Source organism: Sminthopsis crassicaudata, chromosome 1, assembly GCF_048593235.1.
Source record: "Sminthopsis crassicaudata isolate SCR6 chromosome 1, ASM4859323v1, whole genome shotgun sequence".
Taxonomy (NCBI): Eukaryota; Metazoa; Chordata; class Mammalia; order Dasyuromorphia; family Dasyuridae; genus Sminthopsis; species Sminthopsis crassicaudata.
This window is the reverse complement of record NC_133617.1, coordinates 578016827-578041914: the sequence shown is the minus strand read 5'-3', so window position 1 is coordinate 578041914 and position 25088 is coordinate 578016827. Positions and strand designations below refer to the sequence as shown.

The following is a 25088-nucleotide window of genomic DNA, read 5'->3' as shown; positions in this document are numbered from 1 at the left end:
TCAACAGAGCCCAACAAGTCTTTTCCAACTTGATACGACCTGTGAGAAATGTGCTATTCTAGCACAAACTTTGAGATCCTAGGATTACCTCCAAATCATAATGAAACATCAGGACAGGAACTGAATGGAAAATGATACCTGCACTCATTCTCTCCCCCCCCCCCCCTTTTCTTTCTTACTTTTCTTTTTCTTTAAATTTTAAACTTAAATACAAAACGAGAAAAGAAAAAAGGGGGGAGGGGACATTTCTGTGTGCATAGGAAAGGATTCAATATAAAACAATAAATTTCTAGCTCATGAAAACCTATGTAATAAATCCTACACCTTATTTTCAAAGCAATCAGGCTTTTCTGTACTTTCCTGTAGGTTTTCTTTTGTTTTCTACTTTTTTTTGTTGTTGTTGTTCCCTTCCCTGCCCCACTCCTCAGAGAAGGCTATAATTAAATGTAAATGTACACACACACACACACACACACACACACACACACATCTATAAAGATACACATTATTTATACACACATAATACTACATACATATTTCTACTAGTCATCTTTCTCTGAACGTAGATAGTCATCTTCTTTTATAAATCCAAGTTCTTCCATATTTTTCTAAATCAACCAGTTCCATCATTTATTTTATCACAGCAGTATTCTATAACAATCATATACCGCAACATATTTAGTAATTCCCCAATTGAAAAATCATCATTTTAACCAATCCAATAGCAGTAAGATAACTTAGTTAATTTACATTTCTCTGAGTAATGATTTAGAGCACATTTTCATATGATTATAACTTTCATTTCTTTATCAAAAACTTCCTGTTCATATTCTCCACTCATTAACTGGGATATGATTTATTTTATACTGTCTAGTTATTTTAGATGGTCTAAAGCAACAGTGAATATTATGTGACCATTTCCCTATTATTTTAATTAAATGTATTTTAGCTTTAACTTTGTCTAAGATCGACTACCACCCCTGATTTTTTAACATAATAAATTCTATTTCAGTCCTTTATTTTATTCCTGTTATGTTATCTCTCATTTTTACTGATTCCTAAAAGTGACACATTATTAAGTTTGGATTTTTATTCCATTCCACTATCTGTTTACATTTTATGGATAAATTCATCTCACTCACATTTTAAGATATAATTACTTCTATATTTCCCTCCAGCCTATTTGTGCTCATTATCTTTCTCACGCTGTTTATCCAATTGCTCCTTACTAGTCTAATTTGCTTTTCTACAGACTACCTTGACCTATTCCTTAATCTACCTATCCTTCAAAGAGCCACTTCCTTATTGTCTCCTCATCCCATCCTTTGGTTCTCTTTTTCTACTTGGTTGATTTTTTAAAATTTTCTTGGATTGCTTTTATTTTTTTTCCTATTTGTTGAGGTATCAGGTATGTGTCATGGGGTTGCCTCTGAAAGAATTTTGGTTCAGATAGTCTCCACAAGTAAAGCCATTTTCACAAGATTGACATATCTAGTGGTCGGACCAAGTTCTATGAAGGAGTCAGAAGCCCAGCAAATTAAGACAAGGATATGTAGATTTTGAAGCTACAGGAGAAATGTGCTAAAGGTCCTAAAATCTTGGTGGAAAAGCAATTATGGTTAGCCAGAATGCATAAAGAAAGGGGTAGTATGTGATAGTGATAGTAAAACTAGGTTTATCCAAAGTCAGAAAAGGAGAACTGCACAAGTACCATATGAAGGAAAAGATTTATTGGTTCATTTTAGATCATAGTCCAATGTCCTGTTGTGCACACTGTTGGTGCTACTTTCTTATTGGCTGCTTTCTGAGTTATGTTTTGTCGTAACTGTTATGTGATAACCTGGTGATATAGTTACAGAACATACTGATTTGCTCAATGTTCTAGTGAGACCCTTGATTAATGATTTCTGTGGGGTTTAGGACTGGGAACATATTTGTGCTGAGAGTATCAATCAGAATCTCATCACTAATTTTTCCTCAATCTCTCTTATTCAATTTTTAAAGTCCTTTTTAATTTCTTCCAAAAACTCTCTTTGGCCAAGAACTCATTTGACATTTCTCCTTGAAAAAGGAATGGCTTTTATATAAACCCATTATCTTCTAACTCCACAATTGTTATCTATGGTTGGGTTCTTTCTCCTTTGTTTACTCATTTTTGTTTTATTTTCTTTTTAGCAGCTTATTTTTATAATGAGTCTAGTCCCAAAGTGTGAGGAATGATACCCCAAGCCTCAGATACTTCTTATTTTTATTTTCTGAGCTTTGTCCCAGAGCCTAACTTTGGATACTCTTCTTCATCCCTAGGTCAAGGCCTGGGTACCCAACAACTATCCTGAAAATGTTCTTGCGCCACAAAGTTCCTTTATTCTCTTCTTTTGCTCTGGAACTGAAACTAGGGAATCAGCTTTCCTACAAATGCCCACAGTTAGAAGGGTCCCTGTCTCTCTGCTACTGTACTCACCAGATCAGATGCATGCTAGCTCTTTTTCCTCTGAAGTCATAGACCTGCCAGCAACACATCTGGTCAGTATACCTGTGCTTGGAGTCCCTTGAGAGCAAAAGGAATTTCAGTCTTCTTCTACTCAGTCACAACCCTCCCAACAATGTGGTAAAAGTTCTTGAGGTAGGGCAGCTAAGTGGCATAGTGGATAGAGCACCAGCCCTAAGTCAGGAGGTCCTGAGTTCAAATCTAGCCTCAGACACTTATCACTTCCTAGCTGTGTGATCCTAGGCAAGGTCTACACCAAAACACCTAAATGAACTGCTGGATATACATATATCACTGAACACTTAATTAAAGAATACACTACTCTCATAAGTTCTATTATTTCAACACTTTCATTTGTATCGGGAGAGCTCTGGAGCTCTCAGATCCATCATACTATCCTCTTGCTATCTTCTGTTCTAACATGTGGATAAAGATGTGTCTATGTGTGTGTATGTATTTATACATACTTATACTTAGTGACAGCATACATACCTGTGCATAAATACAATCTATGTATATAAGAATAAGAAGAAAGCTAGTCTCTACAGATATGTCAATGGGTATATGGCTATGTGTGTCTGTATATATGTATGCATACACATATGCATAGAAATTATTTATAAAATACTATTTAAACCAAAAGGAAAACTTGAATGTCAGCTGTAATTATTGTACAAAATCTTTTTTCTCTCCAAAATTATCAATGACCCCTTTTCTGGCAAGATGTAATGATTTCAATTTTTCCAACTGCATCAAATGCCATTAAACTTCTAATCTTCATCTCTTAGAATTCTCCTGGATTTCTGGCACATTTACACATTCTTTGTTCTCCTACAGCTTTTATTCCTTTGTTAGATTCTTTTCTTCCCCAAGCCTTTTAACTTGGCCAGCTACCAACTCCTTGATCCCCTTCTTATTCCTCAGGAAAGTTTAATCTTTGGTTTCTATTATCCCTTTATATTAAAACTCCATTAAGGAGTTATTTTTAAATACCATCTATAAGATTCCAAAATTGACATTCTCTCCAGTCTATACTTCATGCCTTAAATATTTTCCAAAAATATTCTCCTTCAAAATGGTACTTTTCCATTACTGCCCAAAATATTATCATTATTTTTGAAGTATCCCAGGCTCAAAACTTTAAGATATGATTTGCTCTTCTATTGTTATCTCCTATATTCTATCCATCATCAAGACCTATCAATTCTTCTTCTATAATGTCTCTTATATATTCCATATGTTTCATTGCAATAACTCCAGTCCAGAACTTCAATGTTACACTTGGCTTACCACAATCTCTTACCTGATGCTTATGCTTCTGTTCTTTCCTAATTCTAGTTGGCCTAACAAAATAATTTTTTTTTCAAACTGAAAACTTCCCTTTCTGCCCCTTCCCTCACTTTAATTCTCCTTAATTTCCAATAGTAAGTAAAAAATGAGCAGCTAGGTGGTACCCTGTGTCTGGGAGTCAGGAAGACTCATCTTTCTGAGTTCAAATTCAGTCTCAGACACTTACTAGCTGTATGACCCAAGGTAAGTCCCATAATTACTCCAGTTTCTTCATCTATAAAAATGAGCTAGAGAAGGAAATGGCAAACCACTCCAGTATCTCCTACAAGAAAACCTCAAAATGTTGGGTACAACGGAAAATGAATGAAAAAGCAATCCATCATTGCTGAGAAGAATTATCACGCTTGGCTACAGCATATTTCCTGATGAGTTTAACCTTTACATAATAAAATGTTTCCTCCTTATAAAAACATGCTTAAAATAAATAAAATGGTGTGGGCCAATTTATTTAGTGGGTATTAAACTGAATAGGAGTTCTGGAACTTGCTACAGAAAAAACTAGTTTTATGCTCAAAGGATTATAAGTCTTTACCACTAAGTCTGTACTTTAGCAATCAAAGAAAAGAGAAAGGAAAGCATCTTTCTGTACAAAACCATTTATGGTAGCTTTTTTTTGTGTGTAGTGCAAAAAAAATTGAAAATTGAGGGAATGCCCATCATTTGGGGAATGAACAAGCTACATATATGACATATGACAGTGGGGTGAAACACTACCATACTATAAGAAATAATGAGCAGGATGGCTTCAGAAAAACCTGGGAAGACTTATATAAACTGATGCAAAGTGAAATGAGCAGAATCAGTAGAACATTGTACAAAGTAACAAAAATATTCTAATGATGATCAACTGTAAAAGACTTTGCTCAACACAACGATCCAAGACAATTCTAAAAAAAATCATCATAAAAAAGTTCGCCACCTCCAGACAGAGAATTGCTAAGTTCTGAGTACAAAATGAAAGATTTTTTTCCTCCACTTTCTTATTTTTCTTGCTTTTTTTACACCATGGCTACTAATATGGAAATGTTTTATATAAATTCAAATGTATATGTAATTGATATTATATTGTCTACCTTCTCAAAGGGTAAGGCAGGGGCTGGAGAAATTTGGATCACAAAGGAAAACAAAATAATGATAAAAGAAAAAGTTAAGCTCTATTCTGCTGCTTATAAATAAACTACTCTACTATCTATCACATATGTAACAAGTCCAATTTACTATATCATAACTTACCCTTCATCCCTTACCATGTTGTATGCCACATCTTTTACAAAGCAAATAGACAGATAGCTGACAGTCACTCACCCGTTCCAATTATAGGCAAAGTATGCGTATTCTATTTCCACATACTCTGTGGTCTGTACCCAGAAATCTACTTTATCATTTGTCTCTCTCTCTCATGGCCTCTTTTCCCTCACTTTAAGACTCTATTACTTATTGCCATCTACTTTCTTTCCTTTTCTCTCCACCTTGTTTTCCTTTGTCTCTTATAATCTATCTTTATTCTCATGGTTCTCAAATTTCCCACAAGAAAACTGCCCTTTTTAGACATTCTCTGCCATGATCAGTAGTCCTATACATTTGGCAAAAATAGAGGTTATCCTCATCTAACAGCTGAAGAAATTGAGGTCAATGGAGGTTAAGTTACTTGGCCAGGATCACAAGGGTTTATAAGTATCTGAGCCAGATTTGAACTCAGGTCTTCCTGCCTCCAGGCCTCTACCCAGTAGGGTTCTGGTGGCTGTGCTTCCAGTTGCCTCTTAGATTGTAGGTTCTCCTCTAAAGGCAGCCAAGGACAGAGGATTCCCCTTGAGAAAACCAGCAATTGGTACTCAAGGGTTCTTGAATAATTTCATAATGGTAACATGTCTCACAAGAATTATAAAAATATCAGGAAGAAATGAAACAAAAGGAAAATTAAATAAAAGCTCCACGTGAAAGAATTAAAAGTATAAAAAGTAACTTAGAAAAGTATTAAATCCTATCCAAAATATGGACTCCTTGATAACTAGGATAAACTAAATAGAAAAACAACTTTGAAAGACTTAAGAATTCTGATCAATACAATGACCCCACCATGTCACTAGAGAACCTATGATAAGGTACATCTTGACAGAGGGATTTTAAAAAAATTTTCACTATATTAATTCTTTTTTACTTAACTATATTGCTACAAAGCTCCTTCTCTATTTTTTTTTTAGTTTTATTCAGTAGGGAATCATGAAAAAGGAAATATTAGCAGTAATGAAGACCTCAAAATAGGGTCAGTGTAACATTTTTAAAATGAACACGAGAAAATGAAATGAAACTCAGAAGGAAGAAAAATTGAGACAATTTTGAAAAAAGCATGTAAAACTTATGTTCTTTCTTTAAAACAGCAAATGAAATACACACTAAAATCTCTGGAGTTTCACTGTGTATGCAAACACTATTTTCATACTTAAATTCAAAATGAAAAAATGTTTAAATAAAAACAAGTTCTATCATGAGCACAAACATGAGTTTTTCAAAATCATGCCAGAACTATAATGCATCTGGTTTAGTAATAACAGAATTTCTTAACAAATGAGCCCTATTTTAGAATGACTAGTGTTAAAAACAAATAACACAATATTTTCTTTAAATTTTACTACAAAAAGAACATAAACCGATTTTGAGACAGAAAAAATAAACTTCCAATTTTCCCAAATTGCTTTACAATCAGTGTTTTACATATTAAAGAGTAATTTTCTTTTTTAAAACTGAATAGCAATATTCCAAACAAAGAGAGACAGGTTAAATGTTAAGCATATACAAACTGAGATTGATTATTTTCTATCCCCCAAACCTACATATTGACAGATTATATTAAAATTCTTTAGGCGTAAGGGTTATCCACTAGAGGGCACTCTTGCAAAGCAGACAGGGCTTAAACACTAGTTTATGACCACAATAAACTCAGTAAAATACTTCCCATAAGAGAATATGATATTAATTCTGTGCCCCACCCTTCTCCATATCACCCTTAAATACAATTATAATTATCTGCAAAAAATGAATAGGTAAGGAGGAGAAGAAGGGTGAGGGGATAGGAGTTACATGGTAAATAACACTCAGTAATAATCGTAAGTTAAGGCTGCCAAAGTTGAGCAAAAAAACAGAACAGTAATTGTTAGCTCTTAATTCCAAGCATGTGACCAAAACATGGTGAAATATTCTTATAATCCTCAAAAAAATATGACTCTTTAGATAATGATGAACCTATAGGAAAAGTGTACATAATAGCAAAATAAATTAATGCAACCTAAATTTATAGGACCTTATTTAACATTTTTGTTAAAACTGCCTATCTCCTTTCTATTATTTACTCTGCTAAATCTTTCAAGCAAACTATATGATTTTCAATAGGTTTGGCCAAATATATTAGTACAGGTAAAACATTAATAGGAACAGAGATTAGACAGTATCCTTTTTTAAGTTCCTGAAAGGTAGTTGCAAAGTTTAGAGTTGGTAAAATATTTGCTAACCCATATTTTAAAAAAATGCATCAAGCTGTTGCTAATATTCCTTTTGCCTAAATAATTTCATTAGCTTGTTTGCCATGTACTTAAAAAAAATATCATTAAATATATTACTAAATCATAAATGATTTCAGACTTACTTTCATATTTATTTACATCTTTGTTTCTCATAATTTTCAGGAGAAACAATGAGATGAAGTACAAAAAGAACAATTATTTCTGAGTATGTATTAATCAGCTACTAATATGTGATAAACTAAAAAACAAATATACAATTGCCCCACCCTCAATTTATTCAACTTAAATAATTTAATAGGTCTAAATAATATCTTAAGTCTATTAACCTTAGGGCTAAGGCTGAAAAATAAGTAAGGAGGCGGAGATAACACCTAGGGCAGTGGAATGAAAGAAAAGAAAGAATACATAGGGTGTGACAGGATAAAGGGACACCAAACACTCCTGCCAGAGACTGTATATCCCTGAGCAAGGCCTCAAATGAAATGAAATATAAGCTTGATTCAGAGACTAGTCTATGTGCCAGTTTTGGTCTGGTTTGATAATTCAGGAAAAACTTAAGTGCTATTCTAGTTCAAATTGCTTTATTAAGGTTTTTGTTGTTCTATTAAAAAAAAAAAAAACTGGATTTAGGATTATAATTTAACAAAATAAAGATATTTGAGATCAGTTCAGTTTAGGGTTCAGCAAACTAATAAGGTTCTATTTTCTACTTAATAGATCAATTCAAATCTCAATAGCTCTCTTTACCCTACCAGTTGAATAAAAAAAAAAATTATTCAACACCTATTGTGTACAAGGCATTCTACTAGTACACAAGGCATTATGCTAGTACAGAAATAAAAGTCTCTTTCCTCAAAGATAGGGCATTTTCCTGGATGGGAAAAGTATGCTGATAAATAAAATATAAAGTAATTAAACCAAGAGAACATGAGCAACTGAAGTGTAAGAGGGTAAGATTAGAAAATATTTCTTAGGATGGTGGCACTTTAGCTGACCTGATGCAATCAAACTATGAACTCTCACTGTAAAAAGTAGCCTTATTCTCAAATGTTTTGCTCAGATCCATCTTCCTCCAAATTTGATTCTTTATAAGCTACAAGGGAGCCATGACATTCTGTACTTGATAAAGAACTCTCCACTCATTCTTTCTCTACTTTTCTATCTCGTTTTTCCTGATTGAATTCTCCCCATTTCTTTTGCCACCATCATCTTCCCAGTCATCCAGGCTCCCAATTCAAGAATCATCTGTAATTCTTTCCTCTTTACTTCTATAACCAATTAGTCTTGTCAATCCTCCTTAGAATTCCACAAAAATCCTTAGAATCCAGCATTTTCTTTCCATTTACACAGCCTAGTTCAGACTCACCAGCTCTCAAAAGGGAACATTACACAATGGCTGCCTACGTAACAGGCCTCGCCTCTCTCAATCTCTCTACCACGTAACTGCTAAACACATTCCTAAAACTAAGATATGACCATTTCCCCCCTCCACAGAAATCTTCAATGGCTCCCAATTTTCCCTAGGATACAATCCAAACTCTTCAGCCTACTTTTAACAATCTTCACAATATGGATTCCGTCTACCTTTCTAATATCAATTCATATTATTCTCTTCCACATTCTCCATTTCTATCAAATTGTCCTGCTCTACACATATTCCATTTTCCATTCTATATCTTACACAGAAGGTCTTCTGTATCAGGAAAGTACTCCCCTCTCATCTTTACAGTAAAACAGACCTCAGTTGGCTTTCCTGATGACCTACCTCAGAATGTTTGCAAAACTGACTTGAACATATTAGCATTTAATAAATGGTATTCTCTTCTGTCATGTAAATGCCCCCTAGGAACTTTCCCAACTGCCACTTTATTCTTTGTCAATCTTTATTAATACCTACTCTTCTTAATCAATAACTATGGAGAAATATTACTGAGAATATTCATTCCCCTTTCATCTTGTTTAAATTACATTTACAATAGTTCCTGGATTTTTCAACTGTGCAGTCAACTAGATGTCTTTTAAGTAAAACACAGGTAGTAAAGTCCTTAACACTCCTCTTCTATTGTTCATCATATTCTTGGCCATGGAAATAATTTGTCTTAGTTAATATAAAAATAGCACTTTTTATAAAAATAAGTCACTTGAAAAGAAAAAAACCACAATTACAAGAAAAGTTTCACTACAACTCAATACTTTACTGCTTGAAATATTCTTTTAATCTTTAATTCATTAAAAAAGTTTTCTGTTGCTATGGTAGCTCTCTCATCATAACAAAATGCACCTACTGCCAAGTTATTCTGTTGTAATATTCATTTTAATTTGTATCAAATTCTTAGCCCCACCCTCCCAAAAAGGATGTTAGTTTAAAAGCTTACAGATATTTTATAGCTATATTATATAGATTACAAATATTTTGTAATATTACAAACATTATTTAGATTAAGTTTATCACATTATAGCTATGCTCAAGAGCAAAGAGAATTTAGAATTTAACTAAGTCTATATAGGACTAAATGTAATTTTAGAATTTTTTAAAAAATGTTCTTCTGAATAGTTTTTAATCTTACCAGGTCTTTCTTTCCCAGTGCCTTTTGACTCAGCAAATTTCTGTATCAAACCTTCAACTGTGGTGTTTGCCATGTTGTTTATAAATTCTTCGTGTATCTAAAGAAAAGTACAATTAAAGATTATTTTCTTTTTTTTTTAATTTCTACTCCAATTCAGAAGCAACTACCATTTAAAAAAAAAGTTAGCACCAACATGAGATTTTTCCTTTGATTTAAGACTGACTTAAAAAGAGTTTTGAAAAAAATATGTAATCTATATATTCTGAAAATTAACTCAGGTGCCTAAATCTGGACAAGTGAACCATTGCTCCTGTGCCTCAAGTCTTGTGGTGTATTTGCCTCACAAGACAAAACAGCTTTTTTCCAACTTTTTCACATTTTATAAATTATTCCAGGGTAGACAATACCCACAACAAATGTTATGGGATGCTATCAAATCAGTTGGGATTTTTAAAAACAAAAATGACTTATCTTTTCACAATGTAATCCAATCCTAGAAAGTGACTATCAAGGCATTTGTTTCTTGTCCCCCCCATAAATGGAAACAAAAGTAAGAATCAAGACACTCTTGAAGTCTATTAAAATTTCAAAAAAATATGGTTAAAATTTGCTAGTACAGATGGCTGTTTCCACAGCAACCAAAAACTAACTTCGGTTATTTAACATATATGATAGCTAAACATATTCCCTGTGGAAAATACATCTAAATTTTCTTTACTGGTAATTTTATCAACAAACCTATGAACTGTATATTTAACATATGTACCTGTATACATCTGTTTTTTCTAATCTAATGTGAATATGTAATATGAAAGCAGCATGGCACAGTAGAAAGAATAATGGTTCTAGTCAGAAGACTTGGTTCAAAACTTCCTCTGAAACTCAGTGACATAGAACAAAACACTTAATCTTCAGGGCTTTAGTTTCTTCCTCTACAAAAAGTGGGGATCGTTCTAGGTGGTCATTTTTTCTATCTATAATCCTTATAAGCAGACACTCTGTGCCAGTTCTCATAGATTCTAGAAATTAATGATAATGGGAGTGTTATTTACTATAATATCAAAAATAAATCTACTAGATTTTTTCTTTAATTAGTTCTGATTATATTCTGCTGCCAAATCATATTGTCTGGATTTTTTTTTTTTTTTTTATCTCATTCACTTCTGATTCAAAACAATTTTTGTCTGGAGTAGCCAATTCTCCCTATCTGTTAAAGCACAAGTTTAACAAGGAATAAGAAGATAATTGTTTACTGTATATTAGTCATATATACTAATCATCGAGATCCAAGAACATACTATTCTGATTATACATTGTGACTGCTTGCCAATATTTAAACTAAATGATGATCTGCAAAATACCTTTAATCAGCATAATTCTTTGACTAGATCACTGTCCAATCATTTTAATGGGAAATTATATTTGCTAAATTAATTAGCAATATTAAGAAAAGTATTCTTTTCTAAACAAAGGTAGAGAAATATGGGGAACAGAATAGTGTTATTATGGCCAATATCTATATACCCATATTGGTGTGATTTAATATATACCATAGTTTATTAGCAGTGAATGAGCATGACCTCAAAGCATTAATCCTATTAAAAAGTTCGGCAGTAAGAGCTAATGAAACATGGGGCAGCTAGGTAGTACGATGGATAGAGCACCAGCCCTGAATTCAGGAGGACCCGAGTTCAAATCTGGTCTCAGACACTTAATACTTCCTAGCTTTGTGACCCTGGGCAAGTCACTTAACCACAGCCTCAAAAAAAAAAAAAAGAAAAGAAAAAAGATAAAAGAAAAAAAAGAGCTAATGAAACAGTTGAATAATACAGTTCATCTATGGCATATACCAGTTTCAATTACAGAACAGAATATTATATCTCCATCTACTTTGGAACATGACAAAAATAAATTTAAACATATTACCTTGAAAAAAAAGTTTAATATAAAATAAACTTACCTGGCCTATCTGTAAATGAATTTCCTGAATAGCCTTTGACAAAGATTCTATAATCTCTTTTATATGAATGAGGTGAGTTTCTTCAATATCTTGAAATTTCTGTGCAATATAAAAAATTACAGTCTTGTCAGTACTAAATTTTCAAAACTACTTCAATGAAACTTTAACTGAACATATCTACTTAGTAAATATTTAATTATCAATAACTGAAAAATATTAGAAATTACTGCCAAGATGCTTATAGGCAAATAGATTTTACAAAGGGTAGATACTTAATAAATGCTTGGTGGTTGGTTATAAGCTAAATGCTTATATATGATCTAATACATTATGAAAACATATTTTTAAAAAAATTATCTGGAGGACAGATATAATTTTATAAAGGTAGGATAACCCTCATCATAACAAAATAACAAACCAGCTAATATTGCTAAGAGATCCCAGATGTATGTATACCTGTGTTCAGTCATCTACCCAACTTTTTCATTAAAAATATTTTTTCTATCTTTATGAGACAGAAAGCCTCATGAGTTCAAATCTCCAAGCCAAGATGAATTACACATCACTAAAGATAAATAGATGTGATCACACATTTATAGTCAGCAATCTTTATGAAATTGGGGCAGTACCAGACAACTGGACATAGGAGAATATTCCTTTTCATTTTTCAAAAAAGTAAAAAGAAGCAGAAACTACCACGTGGAAAATTTGATACCAATTTCCCAGCAAAATCCAAAGATTATTAAATAGATCACTTACAAGGACCTTCAAAAGAAAACAGTAATCATTAGGAACAAGTGTGAGTTCACTAAGAATTAGATCACAGAGAAGATACTTTTTTAGGGTGATTAGGCAGAGTGATAAAGAGAATGCCTCTGATATGGAATATTTTAAGCACAGATTTGGCTATTTTTCACTCCCATGCAGAGAAATCAAATCTTGAGTAATTCTTTGTTGTCTATGCTGGTTAAAATTCAAATTCATCTGTTCTGAACCAGTTCAGGCTTTCCAAATTTTGATATCTACTTATCTTTCTAGTCTTATTTCATACTATTTTCTTCCATTTACTCTAAACTCTAATCAAATAAACTATTCTGTTTTCTGAATATGTCCCATGCTTTCCATGCCATGATGGCTTATGATGTTACTTAAAGCTAGAATGTTTTCTCCTCCCATCTTTATCTTCTGGGTGAATGCTGATTTTTATTAAAATGCTATCTTCTAAATAAATACCTCCTTGATTGATGCCCCTAATCAATAATAACTATCCTCCCTGGACTTTGCATGTCATTAGTAGAACATTCTATATTATACTTTGTATTTGTATTTTATTTCCTATAAACATTTATGTTCTATGAAATCAGAAACCACATTTTATCTAAACTTTGTATCTCTCCCAGCAACCAAGATATTGCAGTTTTGCACACTGTGGAAACTTGAAAAACATATGAATCTTAATCTATCAAGAAGATGACAAAATCTCTCATGACATCTTTATGGACAGTATAACTAAATGATGGCTAAGTTACAGTAAATTAGGTAGATTCAAAAATAACTGAAAACTTGTATGCCAACAGTGCTAATTAATAGTTAGAAATTAATCTGAGTGAGGATAAAAGTTGAATTAAAGTTTGTCCTAACACAGCACTGACTGCATGAAATCCATGAGGAAACACTTGTTCATTTGCTTAAGAGACTATACTGAGTTCAAAAATATATATGTAGAAAATTCTTTTCATCTAGTCAGTTATCTATCTATCATATCAGACTGTTAAGAGGACACACACTTCCCCTGAATCTTCCTTGAAAACTTCTTATTCTTTTATAAGAATGACTTTCAAAAGTCCTCAGCAATAAAAATTTACTACAAAGCAGCTCAAATACTCCATTAAAGAAATCTTTTGAGCTCAAAAAGTAATTGGGGGGGGGGGGGCAGCGAGGTGGAGCAGTAGATAGAGCACCAGCCTTGAATTCAGGAGGACCGGAGTTCAAATTTGGTCTCAGACACTTAACACTTCCTAGCTGTGTGACCCTGGGCAAGTCACTTAACCCCAGCCTCAGGGGGAAGAAAAAAAAAAAATTATTGGGGAACTGATATACTATACCAAATATATCTTTAGAAAAGTAGGCGAGTGGTTCAATGACTCCTAGCAATTCCAATAGACTTTGGATAGAAAATGCCATCTTTATCCGGAAAAAGAACTATGGAGATTGAATGTAAATCAAAACATGCTATATTCACTTTTTTTTTTGTTTTTTTTCTCAACCATGATTTTTCCCTTTTGCTCTGATTTTTCTCTCCCAAAATGATTCATAAAACAATATGTATTTAAAAAAAATTAAAAAAAATAAAAAGAAAAGAAAATTAGGCAAACTAATTTTTATTTCTTATTGCATAAAAAAGTCTCAACCATTGATTACAAAAACATTAAGAATAATAAAGGGGGGAGGGTAATATTTTTATCTTTGTAGTTTAAAGGATAAAGAGCTGACCTCCAAGTCAGAAATCCTGGATTCCAGTCCTTCCTCTGGCATATACTGGCTTGGTGACAGAACAAGTTATTTAATCTCTCATTATCGTGGGAGGCAGTTGGCCTAAAGGCACCAGGGCAGTACAGTGAATAGAGTACTGGACCAATAGTCAAGAAGACCTAAGCTCAAATGTGACCTCTAACATTTCTTTTTCAGGATGGCAGTGAGGACTGGTTTAGAAGCAGCAACAATGATCTGATGGTTCTGACTCCCTTAAGAATCCTATGTTTATTTGACTATTGGCAGCAGTTGATTAGAAGTTGTTATGTGAGCTTTGGCAAGTCTAACCTCTGTTTGTCTCAATCTCTTCAATTATAAAATGGGGATAATAAGAGCACCTACCTCCCAGGGTTGTTGTGAGGATCAAATAAGATAAAATTTTTCAAGTGCTAGCATAGTTCTTAGCATGTTGTAGGTGCTAAATAAATGCTAGCTTCCAGGTACCTCTTTCATTGTTCACTTACTAGTTAGTAAATAGAGTTTCATCCCTACACTTCACTACACCAACTAAATCTGTACCTGACAAAGACACTTAATAAATGCTTTTTTCTTTCTTCCTCCCTTCTCCAGAACCTTTTTAAAATTTTAAGTTAGAAAGCAGGTACTAATATGTACTGGTAGAGGACGCTTCTTTATTGAGAGCTCACTAAAGCAATTAAATCTGAGCTGAGAAACCTATGTTGAACAAAAAAATAATTTTTATACTCGATTTTTTTTAAAACAAGAACAAGTATAACCCTACAACTATAAAAACACAATCCTAACTTCATATAACAACAACTCAATTTCTTTTCCTATCAATTTTATGTTTAACAGAACTAGCCCTAATTTTTTTTTTTTTAAGTGAAATATATCCTTATTCCATGACCACCAACCTGTGCCGTTTCTGTCATTTTCTGTTCAAAATCAGATTTGGCTGTTGCATATTTTTCCACATACAGCTTATAGGTATCTGTAGCTTTCTTAGATTTAATAGCTGCCTGTAACAACAATAACAACAAAAATTTATTCTTCATTTCATATGTAGTTATATGAAATAAAACAATTCAAGGAGCTTTTTAAAGAGATAATATGGTATTTTGTAGTAGCCAATATCATATATGGTAAATTTAAATACTGTAGCATTACTATTATCAAACTGCTTTAAGACATTTATTTTCTTCTTCCTTTTGTAAACATCAATTATTCAAAAGTTTTATCTTTGAATTAATTGAGTCTGCTCATTCTTCCATCTTTAGAGTATATAGAACACCTTGAAAGTTAAATGTAGTAACTAATTTTTCTGAGTAACTAATGGTATTATTTTATGATAAAATAAGCTGTGCTTTCTAAGATTATGGCAATCCACTGCAGGTTATTTAAATTCTCTACCACCATATCATATACATAGGGAAATCATTAAAAAGTCAGAGACCATCACCACCCTTCCTTTTAAAATTTTATATTTAAAACATGATCTCAGAACCAAAAGGTACAAAGACCTAAAATTTTTATGATTTTGACCATCCCAATGTTAAAGCCATGTCTTTGTTTCACATCCTTTTTAGATTTAGGAAACTTCTCTCAAACATCACTTTATTTTCTTCTGATTGCTTACTTCATAAATGCCAGGAAATTTTCCCTCCTTTTGAAGATGGTAATCTTCTTGAAGGCAGATACTATAACATACTCCTTTTAATCCCCATAGTTTTTACTATAGTAATAAGTATTTACTATATAATGAACTAATTCTGTATTTGTTCTCTATCATCCAAATGCAGTTACAGAAAGAAATCAAAGAAGGAAATAAATTCCACAATCATTAAAAAAAAAAAAAAAAACTAAACTATCCATTTTTTTTCTTTTGTGCCTTCTAATATATTCAGTAGGCACTGACCTCTTTATTAATTTTTATAATATCATTAGCTTTATGAAAGCATTAAAGCAATATTTGATAATAATGAGCTTCTCAATATTCAAAAATTATCTTTAATGGAAGGGAAAGGGACCTGTATGTGCCAAAATGTTTGTGGCAGGCCTTTTCATAGTGGCTAGAAACTGGAAAATGAATGGATGTCCATCAATTGGAGAATGGTTGGGTAAATTATGGTATATGAATGTTATGGAATATTATTGTTCTGTAAGAAATGACCAACAGGAGGAATACAGAGAGGCTTGGAGAGAGACTTACATCAACTGATGCTAAGTGAAACGAGCAGAACCAGAAGATCATTATACACTTCAACAATGATACTGTATGAGGATGTATTCTGATGGAAGTGGATATCTTCAACATAGAGAAGAGCTAATCCAATTCCAATTGATCAATGATGGACAGAATCAGCTACATCCAGAAAAGGAACACTGGGAAATGAGTATAAACTGTGAGCACGGTTTTGTTTTGTTTTTCTTCCCAGATTATTTTTAGCTTCCGAATACAATTCTTTCTTTGCAACAACAACAATAACAAAATTCGGTTCTGCACATATATATTGTACTATAAAATATTTAATATGTATGGGAATGCTTGCCATCTAGGGGAGGGGGTGGAGGGAAGGAGGGGAAAAATTTGGAACAGAAGGGAGTACAACGGATAATGTTGTAAAAAAAAAAAATTACCTATGAATATGTACTATCAAAAAAATGTTATAATTATAAAAATTAATTTAAAAAATTATCTTTAATGTCATATTTCCACAAATGTCATATATTCCATTAAGTTTTATATTTCCATGATGTTTTATTTTTTGTTATCTTTACTACAAATCTCCATTCTGGCAAAAGATTGAGAACTCTTAAGAAAATTGAAACCATCAGCAAAAAGTAAACCTTTTGTCTTACCCATACCTCAAAAACCTTCTATATTATCTCCATTTTCCTCCTTTCCTCACCTGTGAGGGTACCTTAAGTAAAGGTGATCATAAAAAATAACAATCAATTCTATTCACAAAATTCAAAAACCTTTGCACAAGGAAAATCAATAGATAAAATAATAAAAAAGGATTATCTATTGGGAATATCTTCATTGTAAATATCTCTAGTAAAAGTTTGATATACAAAATATATAAGAAACTGATGAAGAAATGAACAAATAAAGCATTTATGAGTGCTTACTAAAGGCAAAGCATTCTGCTAAATTCTGGGACACAAAACATTTTGCCATCAAGGAGCAAGGCTCTATTGGGGGAGACAACACATATGGAAGGTTCTATCTGTAAGTCAGATACATTGATCCTTTAGAGTGCCCAACCAGAGGAGAAGTTGATATCTTTTCATTAATTTTCATATCCACTGATAAAATCTTGTCAGTTTCTAATGATGAGCTTTATGAAGTGCCAAAGACTTTTGTGATGAGAACATTCCTTCTAGGGTCTTCAGGAGTGAGGGATAGAGCACCTGCAGGAGCAATCTCCAGGTGGCATCTCTACAGATATGATGCTTCTTCTAAACCTGGTTGCTACAGGAATATTATTTCCAAGGCATTTTCGGGGTTTTAGGGTCTGAGCTATCTCTCCATCGGGGTGAAGGGAAGGTGGTAGTAGAATAGGGAACCCTGACTTTTCTGGCACAAACTGCTATATGACTCTCTTCCCAGGTACTTTCCCGCTTCAACTAAGTTAGTATGAGTAGCAGGAATTTAATACAGCTGACTTCTTTTCCACAGGAGTTTCTTCTCCAGATAAAGATAGAGAATACTGGTCTAGAAGCAGGACTAATGGGCTGGTGGGTTCTGCTGCTCCCAAGGCTCCTGTATCTGCCTGTGATGACAATTGGTTAGCAGTTGTTGGTGATGATGATAAAGAGGGTGCCCTTCACAATGATTTCTGCCCACAATGATGGCTAGACTAGAAAAATTCTGGTGGTTTAATTTCCTAAGATTTTTGGGCTTAGGAACCTGGGATGCTCCCATCAGCGTCTGAGGAAGGACAGTGATAATGTGGGTGATTTGACTTGCCCAATCCATGATGCCTCCTGTCACTTTCTTAGGGGACTTTACTACTTTAACCAGATTGGATTGCCCTGTGGTGATGATTGGTTGGAAGTTAGTAGAAATGGTTCCTTCTTCACAGGAACCACTTCCCCAAATGATGAATGTGAGAGATGATACAAACAATTTCTAAAGAGTGAATGAATTGAAAAAAGCATTTATAATATAATAGAGTAATAAGCTATGCAGTGATGCAACAACAAAAGTGAGAAAATGCCTGACCATAATAAGCTTACATTCTAATTGGGGTACAATATAATACTCATGGGCAATGATATCCAGGGTGGTGTCCCTATGAATTTACTGGCAAGGTGAGTGGATCTACAAGATACTCATATGACTTGCCCTTTCTAGAAGTAAGGAAAATAACTGATTTTATTACTACTTCCAGAACTAGAAGAAGGGGGAGGGAAGGAGAATACAAACCACACTATAATATGAAGCTGATGAAGGCAAGTTTCTGTGACTAAATACATGTAATAAGAGGTTCAGTTGAGAAGATGTAGTGGCATGAGTAGTAAGTCTGAGTCCACTCTAAGAAGGAGGTGAGGTGGTAAGGTACAACTAACACACACAAACACAGACACACAGACACAGACACAGACACAGACACACACACACACACACACACACACACACACCTCTCACCAATTAACATAAAAGTGGATCAAAATATGTGAACCACAAGCAGAAATCAAAGGAAAAAATGGATTTCCAACAACTACATGACTCCCTAGAAGAAAAAAAGCAAGAGTTAAAAAAAAATTTTTTTTAATTATAGAGGCAAGAAATGGAAGAATAACTTAAAATAGAAGTTACACCTTAATCAAATAAAAGACTGCCTGAAAACTAGAACAGATCAACTATGAATGACTCACTGAAACAGATGTATTAGGAAAAAAAAAAAGATTTTAATACAATAAAATGTAAGACATCTGCTATCAAAATAACCAATCTGGAAAACAGTCAAAAAAAAGGATAATTTAAAAGGCAATGAAAAAAAAAAATTTTTTTAAAACTCCTGGACATTGTATGTCAAGTTCTCTTCCTCTTCTTCTCTCCCCTTCCCCTTCCCCCTCTCCAAAAGGGTCCACCAATGACCTTTTGGTTTGAGGAGGAAAGGAAGAATATCCAGAAGTCAGTGATCAAAATGCATAACTCTCATGTGAAAGAAAAAAATGTCTTCCTAGCTGTGTGACCCTGGGCAAGTCACTTAACCCCAGCCTCAGAGGAAAAAAAAAAAAAAAAAAGAAAAAGAAAAAGAAAAAAAAAAAAAAATACTACAAATATCCAGAAAGAAGCAATCAATGACAAGGAGTCAGGATCCTACAATCCTGGCTATTCTTACTACAAATGAAGAGAGAAGCTATGATTCAATATATCCAAAGGCAAAGGGGTTTTACGTCTAAGAGTAAGTTAACCTAGCAAAGTAATTCTCCTGGGGAGATGGATTTTTAACGGAAGAGTATTTTTCAGCACTACTAGTAAAAAGAGCTTTATAGGAATACTGAAATAGAAACAAGAGGCAAGATAAATTTAGAAGAGGGAAGAACTTGATATTTCTTATAATTGAGGAAAAATACAAAAACAGAATGGTGGGGGGAGCTGAACAACAAACAATGTTGTTATTTTCTGACCCAGATAAAGAAGCAAACACATACATACATTTCAAATGTGTAGAAATACATCAAACACAAAGGGGAAACACGCTGGGATAGAGAGAAAGGAGTTGGACTAAGAGGAAGGATGATATCAGACAAAAGGTCAAAAGCAAAACAAAACTTCCTTATCTTGAAGGGTAAGGCAGGGCAGTAAAATATCGTCATCAACTATTCAATGAATAAATGATGCTATATGGATATAATGGATAAAAAATAATTAAAGACGGGATAAGAAATTATCAAAGACGGGATTTCAAAGAATCCTGGACAGTATAAACTGACATGAAATAAAATGAAAAGAATTGGGAGAACAATTCATGCAAAGACAAAACTGTAAAGAAACACAACTTTTAAAAATACACAAATTCTTATTGTCCTAGGAATGCTAGCCTCGGCAATAAGAGCCGAGAAAGAGATTTAAGGAATTAGAGTAGGTAATGAGGAAATCAAACTATCACTCTTTGCAGATGATATGATGATATACTTAGAGAACCCCAAAGACTCTGCGAAAAAGCTATTAGAAATAATTCAGAACTTTAGCAAAGTTGCAGGATACAAAATAAATCCACATGAATCCTCAGCATTTTTATACATTACCAACACAATCCAACAGCAAGAGATACAATGAGAAATTCCATTTAAAATAACTGTCGATAGTATAAAATATTTGGGAATATATCTACCAAAGGAAAGTCAGGAATTATATGAGCAAAATTACAAAACACTTACCACAAAAATAAAGTCAGATTTAAATCATTGGAAAGACATTAAGTGCTCTTGGATAGGCTGAGTGAATATAATCAAGATGACAATATTCCCTAAACTAATTATTTATTTAGTGCTATACCAATCAGACTCCCAAGAAACAATATTTTAATGACCTAGAAAAAATAACAACAAAATTCATATGCAAGAACAAAAGGTTGAGAATTTCAAGGGAAGTAATGAAAAAAAAAATCAAATGAAGGTGGTCTAGCTGAACCTGATCTAGAACTATATTATAAAGCAGCAGTCACCAAAACCATTTGGTATTAGCTAAGAAATAGACTAGTTGATCAGGGGAATAGGTTAGGTTCACAGGACAAGATAGTGAATAAAAATAGCAATCTAGTGTTTAGCAAACCCAAAGATCCCAACTTTTGGGATAAGAATTCATTATTTGACAAAAACTGCTGGGAAAACTGGAAATTAGTATGGCAGAAACTAGGCATGAACTCACACTTAACAGCACATATTAAGATAAGATCAAAATGGGTCCATGATTTAGGCATAAAGAACAAGATCATAAATAAATTAGAGGAACATAGGATAGTTTACCTCTCAGACTTGTGGAGGAGGAAGGAATTTGTGACCAAAGGAGAACTAGAGATCATTATTGATCACAAAATAGAAAATTTTGATTCCATCAAATTAAAAAGCTTTTGTACAAACAAAACTAATGCAAACAAGATTAGAAGGGAAGTAACAAATTGGGAAAACATTTTTACAATTAAAGGTTCTGATAAAGGCCTCATCTCCAAAATATACAGAGAATTGACTTTAATTTATAAGAAATCAAGCCATTTTCCAATTGATAAATGGTCAAAGGATATGAACAGACAACTTTCAGATGATGAAATTGAAATTATATCCACTCATATGAAAGTGTTCCAAATCACTATTGATCAGAGAAATGCAAATTAAGACAACTCTGAGATACCATTACACACCTGTCAGATTGGCTAAGATGACAGGAACAAATAATGAGGAATGTTGGAGGGGATGTGGGAAAACTGGGACATGATGCATTATTGATGGAGTTGTGAAAGAATCCAGCCATTCTGGAGAACAATCTGGAACTATGCCCAAAAAGTTATCAAACTGTGCATATCCTTTGATCCAGCAGTGCTACTACTGGGCTTATATCCCAAGGAAATACTAAAGAAGGAAAAGGGACTTGTATGTGCCAAAATGTTTGTGGCAGCCCTTTTGTAGTGGCTAGAAACTAGAAAATGAATGGATGCCCATCAATTGAAGAATGGTTGGGTAAATTATAGTATATGAATGTTATAGAATATTATTGTTCTGTAAGAAATGACCAACAGGATGAATACAGAAGAGGCTTGGAGAGACTTACATCAACTGATGCTGAGTGAAATGAGCAGAACTAGGAGATCATTATATACTTCAACAACAATACTATATGAGGATGTATTCTGATGGAAGTGGATATCTTCAACATAGAGAAGAGCTAATCCAATTCCAATTGATCAATGATGGACAGAATCAGCTACACACAGAGAAGAAACACTGGGAAATGAGTGTAAACTGTTAGCATTTTTTGTTTTTCCCCCCAGGTTATTTTTACTCTCTGAATCCAATTCTCCTTTGCAACAACAACAAAATTCAATTCTGCACATATATATTGTATCTAGGATATACTATAACATATTTAATATGTATGGGAATGCTGCCATCTAGGGGAGGGGGTGGAGGGAAGGAGGGGAAAAATTTCGAACAGAAGGGAGTAGAAGGGATAATGTTGTAAAAAACTACCTATGCATATGTACTATCAAAAAATGTTATAATTATAAAATTAATTTAAAAAAATACACGAATTCTGATCAAAACAATGACCAATCACATTTCTAAGACCTTGTGATGAAGCACGTTTCTCTTTATAGAGGGGACATATATTCAAAGTGCAGACATAAAGGAAAACACACGTTTTAATGGGAATTCAGTTTCATATAAAATCTTTTTGTATTCTATTGTGTATGTGAAGTTGCTCTTTTGTCATTTAAACTCAAAATTTAACAAATATATGTGTTAAAAAGGAAATGCATTTTTGGACATGGCAACTGATGGATTTATTTTGTTTCACCATGTTTTTTAATTACATATTCCTTTTTTCCCTAGTTTCCATTGAGGGTAGAGCAGAAAAGGGTTAGCAATAGTTATATGAAAAAAAAAAGAGGGAGAGACGGTTTACAATCATTTCAAATAATATTTAGAAGAGAGCAGAAGGAAATTGAGAAGTACAGTAAGAACAGTTGTTTAAACTTTTACTGCATATTTTCTTTAAAAAGCAATTAAAATGGAGATAAATATTTTCATATAAAATCCTCTTTTTCCTGTGGTTTTGTTTATAGCAATGTCATTTTAGGGGTGTCTAAGTTCAGAATAAAACAAAAATTTTTAAGTTTTTAAAAACAAACAATATACTCATACTTAAGAAGGTCTACAATAAAGTGATGATATTTATTTTCAACCAGGACCTCAGTGCTTCATTAAACTCCTACAATTCTTTCTTAATTTATTCTATTTCATTATCCTCAACCATTGTTCCAAATGTTTTTTTCTATCCTCAAGTTTCCACTGTGGGGGAAAAAGATCCCTCAATAGCCCTTTATGACATGAATATATTGGTAATTATTTTTTTTTAATTAGGAGATGCCTAGCAGGGAAAGCAACAAATAACAGAAAAAGAAAGACATTACATTTTTAAAGATAGGAAAGGATTTGTTAATGAAGTGAACTTCTCCCCAAGTCAGCTTTCAGACCAGTAAGATCAAATTGTCAGAGCTAATATCAGAATTAATAAAAGACAAAAGAAATTATAATAATTAAGAAAATATATGCCATACAACTGAAATGAAATAATTTTAAAATATCAGAACAAGTGATTGAAAATCAAAAATAGGGGGCAGCTAGGTGGCACAGTGAATAGAGCACCAGCCTTGAATTCAGAAGGACCCAAGTTCAAAACTGGTCTCAGACTCTTAACACTTCCTAGCTGTGTGACCCTGGGCAAGTCACTTAACCCCAGCCTTAGGGGAAAAAAAGGAAAAAATAAATAAATAAATAAATAAATAAATAATAGGAAATGAACAATAGAAACAACAAATTCTCTAACAATTTTATTCAGAAGTTTAATCAATATGAATTAACTATCACAATAAGAGAACCAAGAATGTAGAAAGTCATTTTAGTCAACAGACACCTGATAGCATTCAAATGAAAAAATAAAAGCTGACATTACTGAGTTAGATTATAAAATTTTATGAAGAAATGATGAGCAATACTATTTCAAAGGATAAAGAAAAGCAATGGAGGCTAAAATTAATTTTAAAAAAGGTTAGAAAGATATTCAATTAATCAAAATTTTCCAATGGCATTCAAGAATAAAAATGGAAAGACTATAAATGGAAGAAAAATGGGAAAAAATTGCAAAAAACATTCTGACAAACTTCACTATCAAAAAAGGTGTGATTATCATACTGGTATTCTACCATCACAGTTCCAGATGTTCTTTAAAAGGGCACTGAAGAGAACAAGGATAAGAAAAGCAGTGAGACTAGACAAAGTATTCAAAAAAGACATCTATGCTGAAGGTGATACAATTGTGAAGGGATTAAACAAAACTAGTATACTAGGTTTCTAAAATCAAGGAATGATATCAAAAGTTCAAGAAAAAATTTCAGACCTTGCAAATCTTCCCCCAACTCCCAACCCTGGGGAGAAAAAGTACAACTGAGAAAAATATCAATTCAAATCAAAGGCATCTTCAATAAGGTTATTAGTAGGGAACAACCATGTTTTACTAGTGATATTTAACAATGGACCACATTTTTACTATCTAACAACTGAGAGAATAATAAGATCCCGCAGTGGTTACTGGGTGTTGATTATAATAAATATTTGTACTATCTTAAACACTCTTTGATACGAAGGTATCTACCATTCATATGCTATAGTCTTTCAAAATTCCTTGAAAGATAAAAAAGCAAAAATAACCCCATTAGTCTTGTGTTTTTCATGGCCAGGCCTAAAAAGAAAAAAAGGGTATGCTTACAGAAGTTGTTTGTTATTGTGACACAGGAAATCCAAAGCACAGTCCAAGTGAAAGAGAACTTCTATGGATGGCAAAACCCTCCAGATAATCCTCTTTACGAATGGCATCGTGCTGACATATCAGGGTTCAGATATATAATCTCCTATGAGACTATCTCATTTATATAGATGACTCTCCTAGAGATCTATAATCACTCAAAGGAATTTTGTCT

General features: G+C 33.0%; 1 protein-coding gene across 1 annotated transcript in view; it reads right to left on the bottom strand.

Annotated features, from left to right (window-relative positions):
* Positions 1 to 25088, bottom strand: part of FCHO2 (FCH and mu domain containing endocytic adaptor 2) — a 135896-nt gene that overhangs the window by 77941 nt on the left and 32867 nt on the right. The window contains 3 exon segments of the mRNA XM_074282249.1: positions 9924 to 10020; positions 11884 to 11982; positions 15291 to 15395. Of these exon segments, the coding sequence (XP_074138350.1) occupies positions 9924 to 10020; positions 11884 to 11982; positions 15291 to 15395 (301 nt within the window).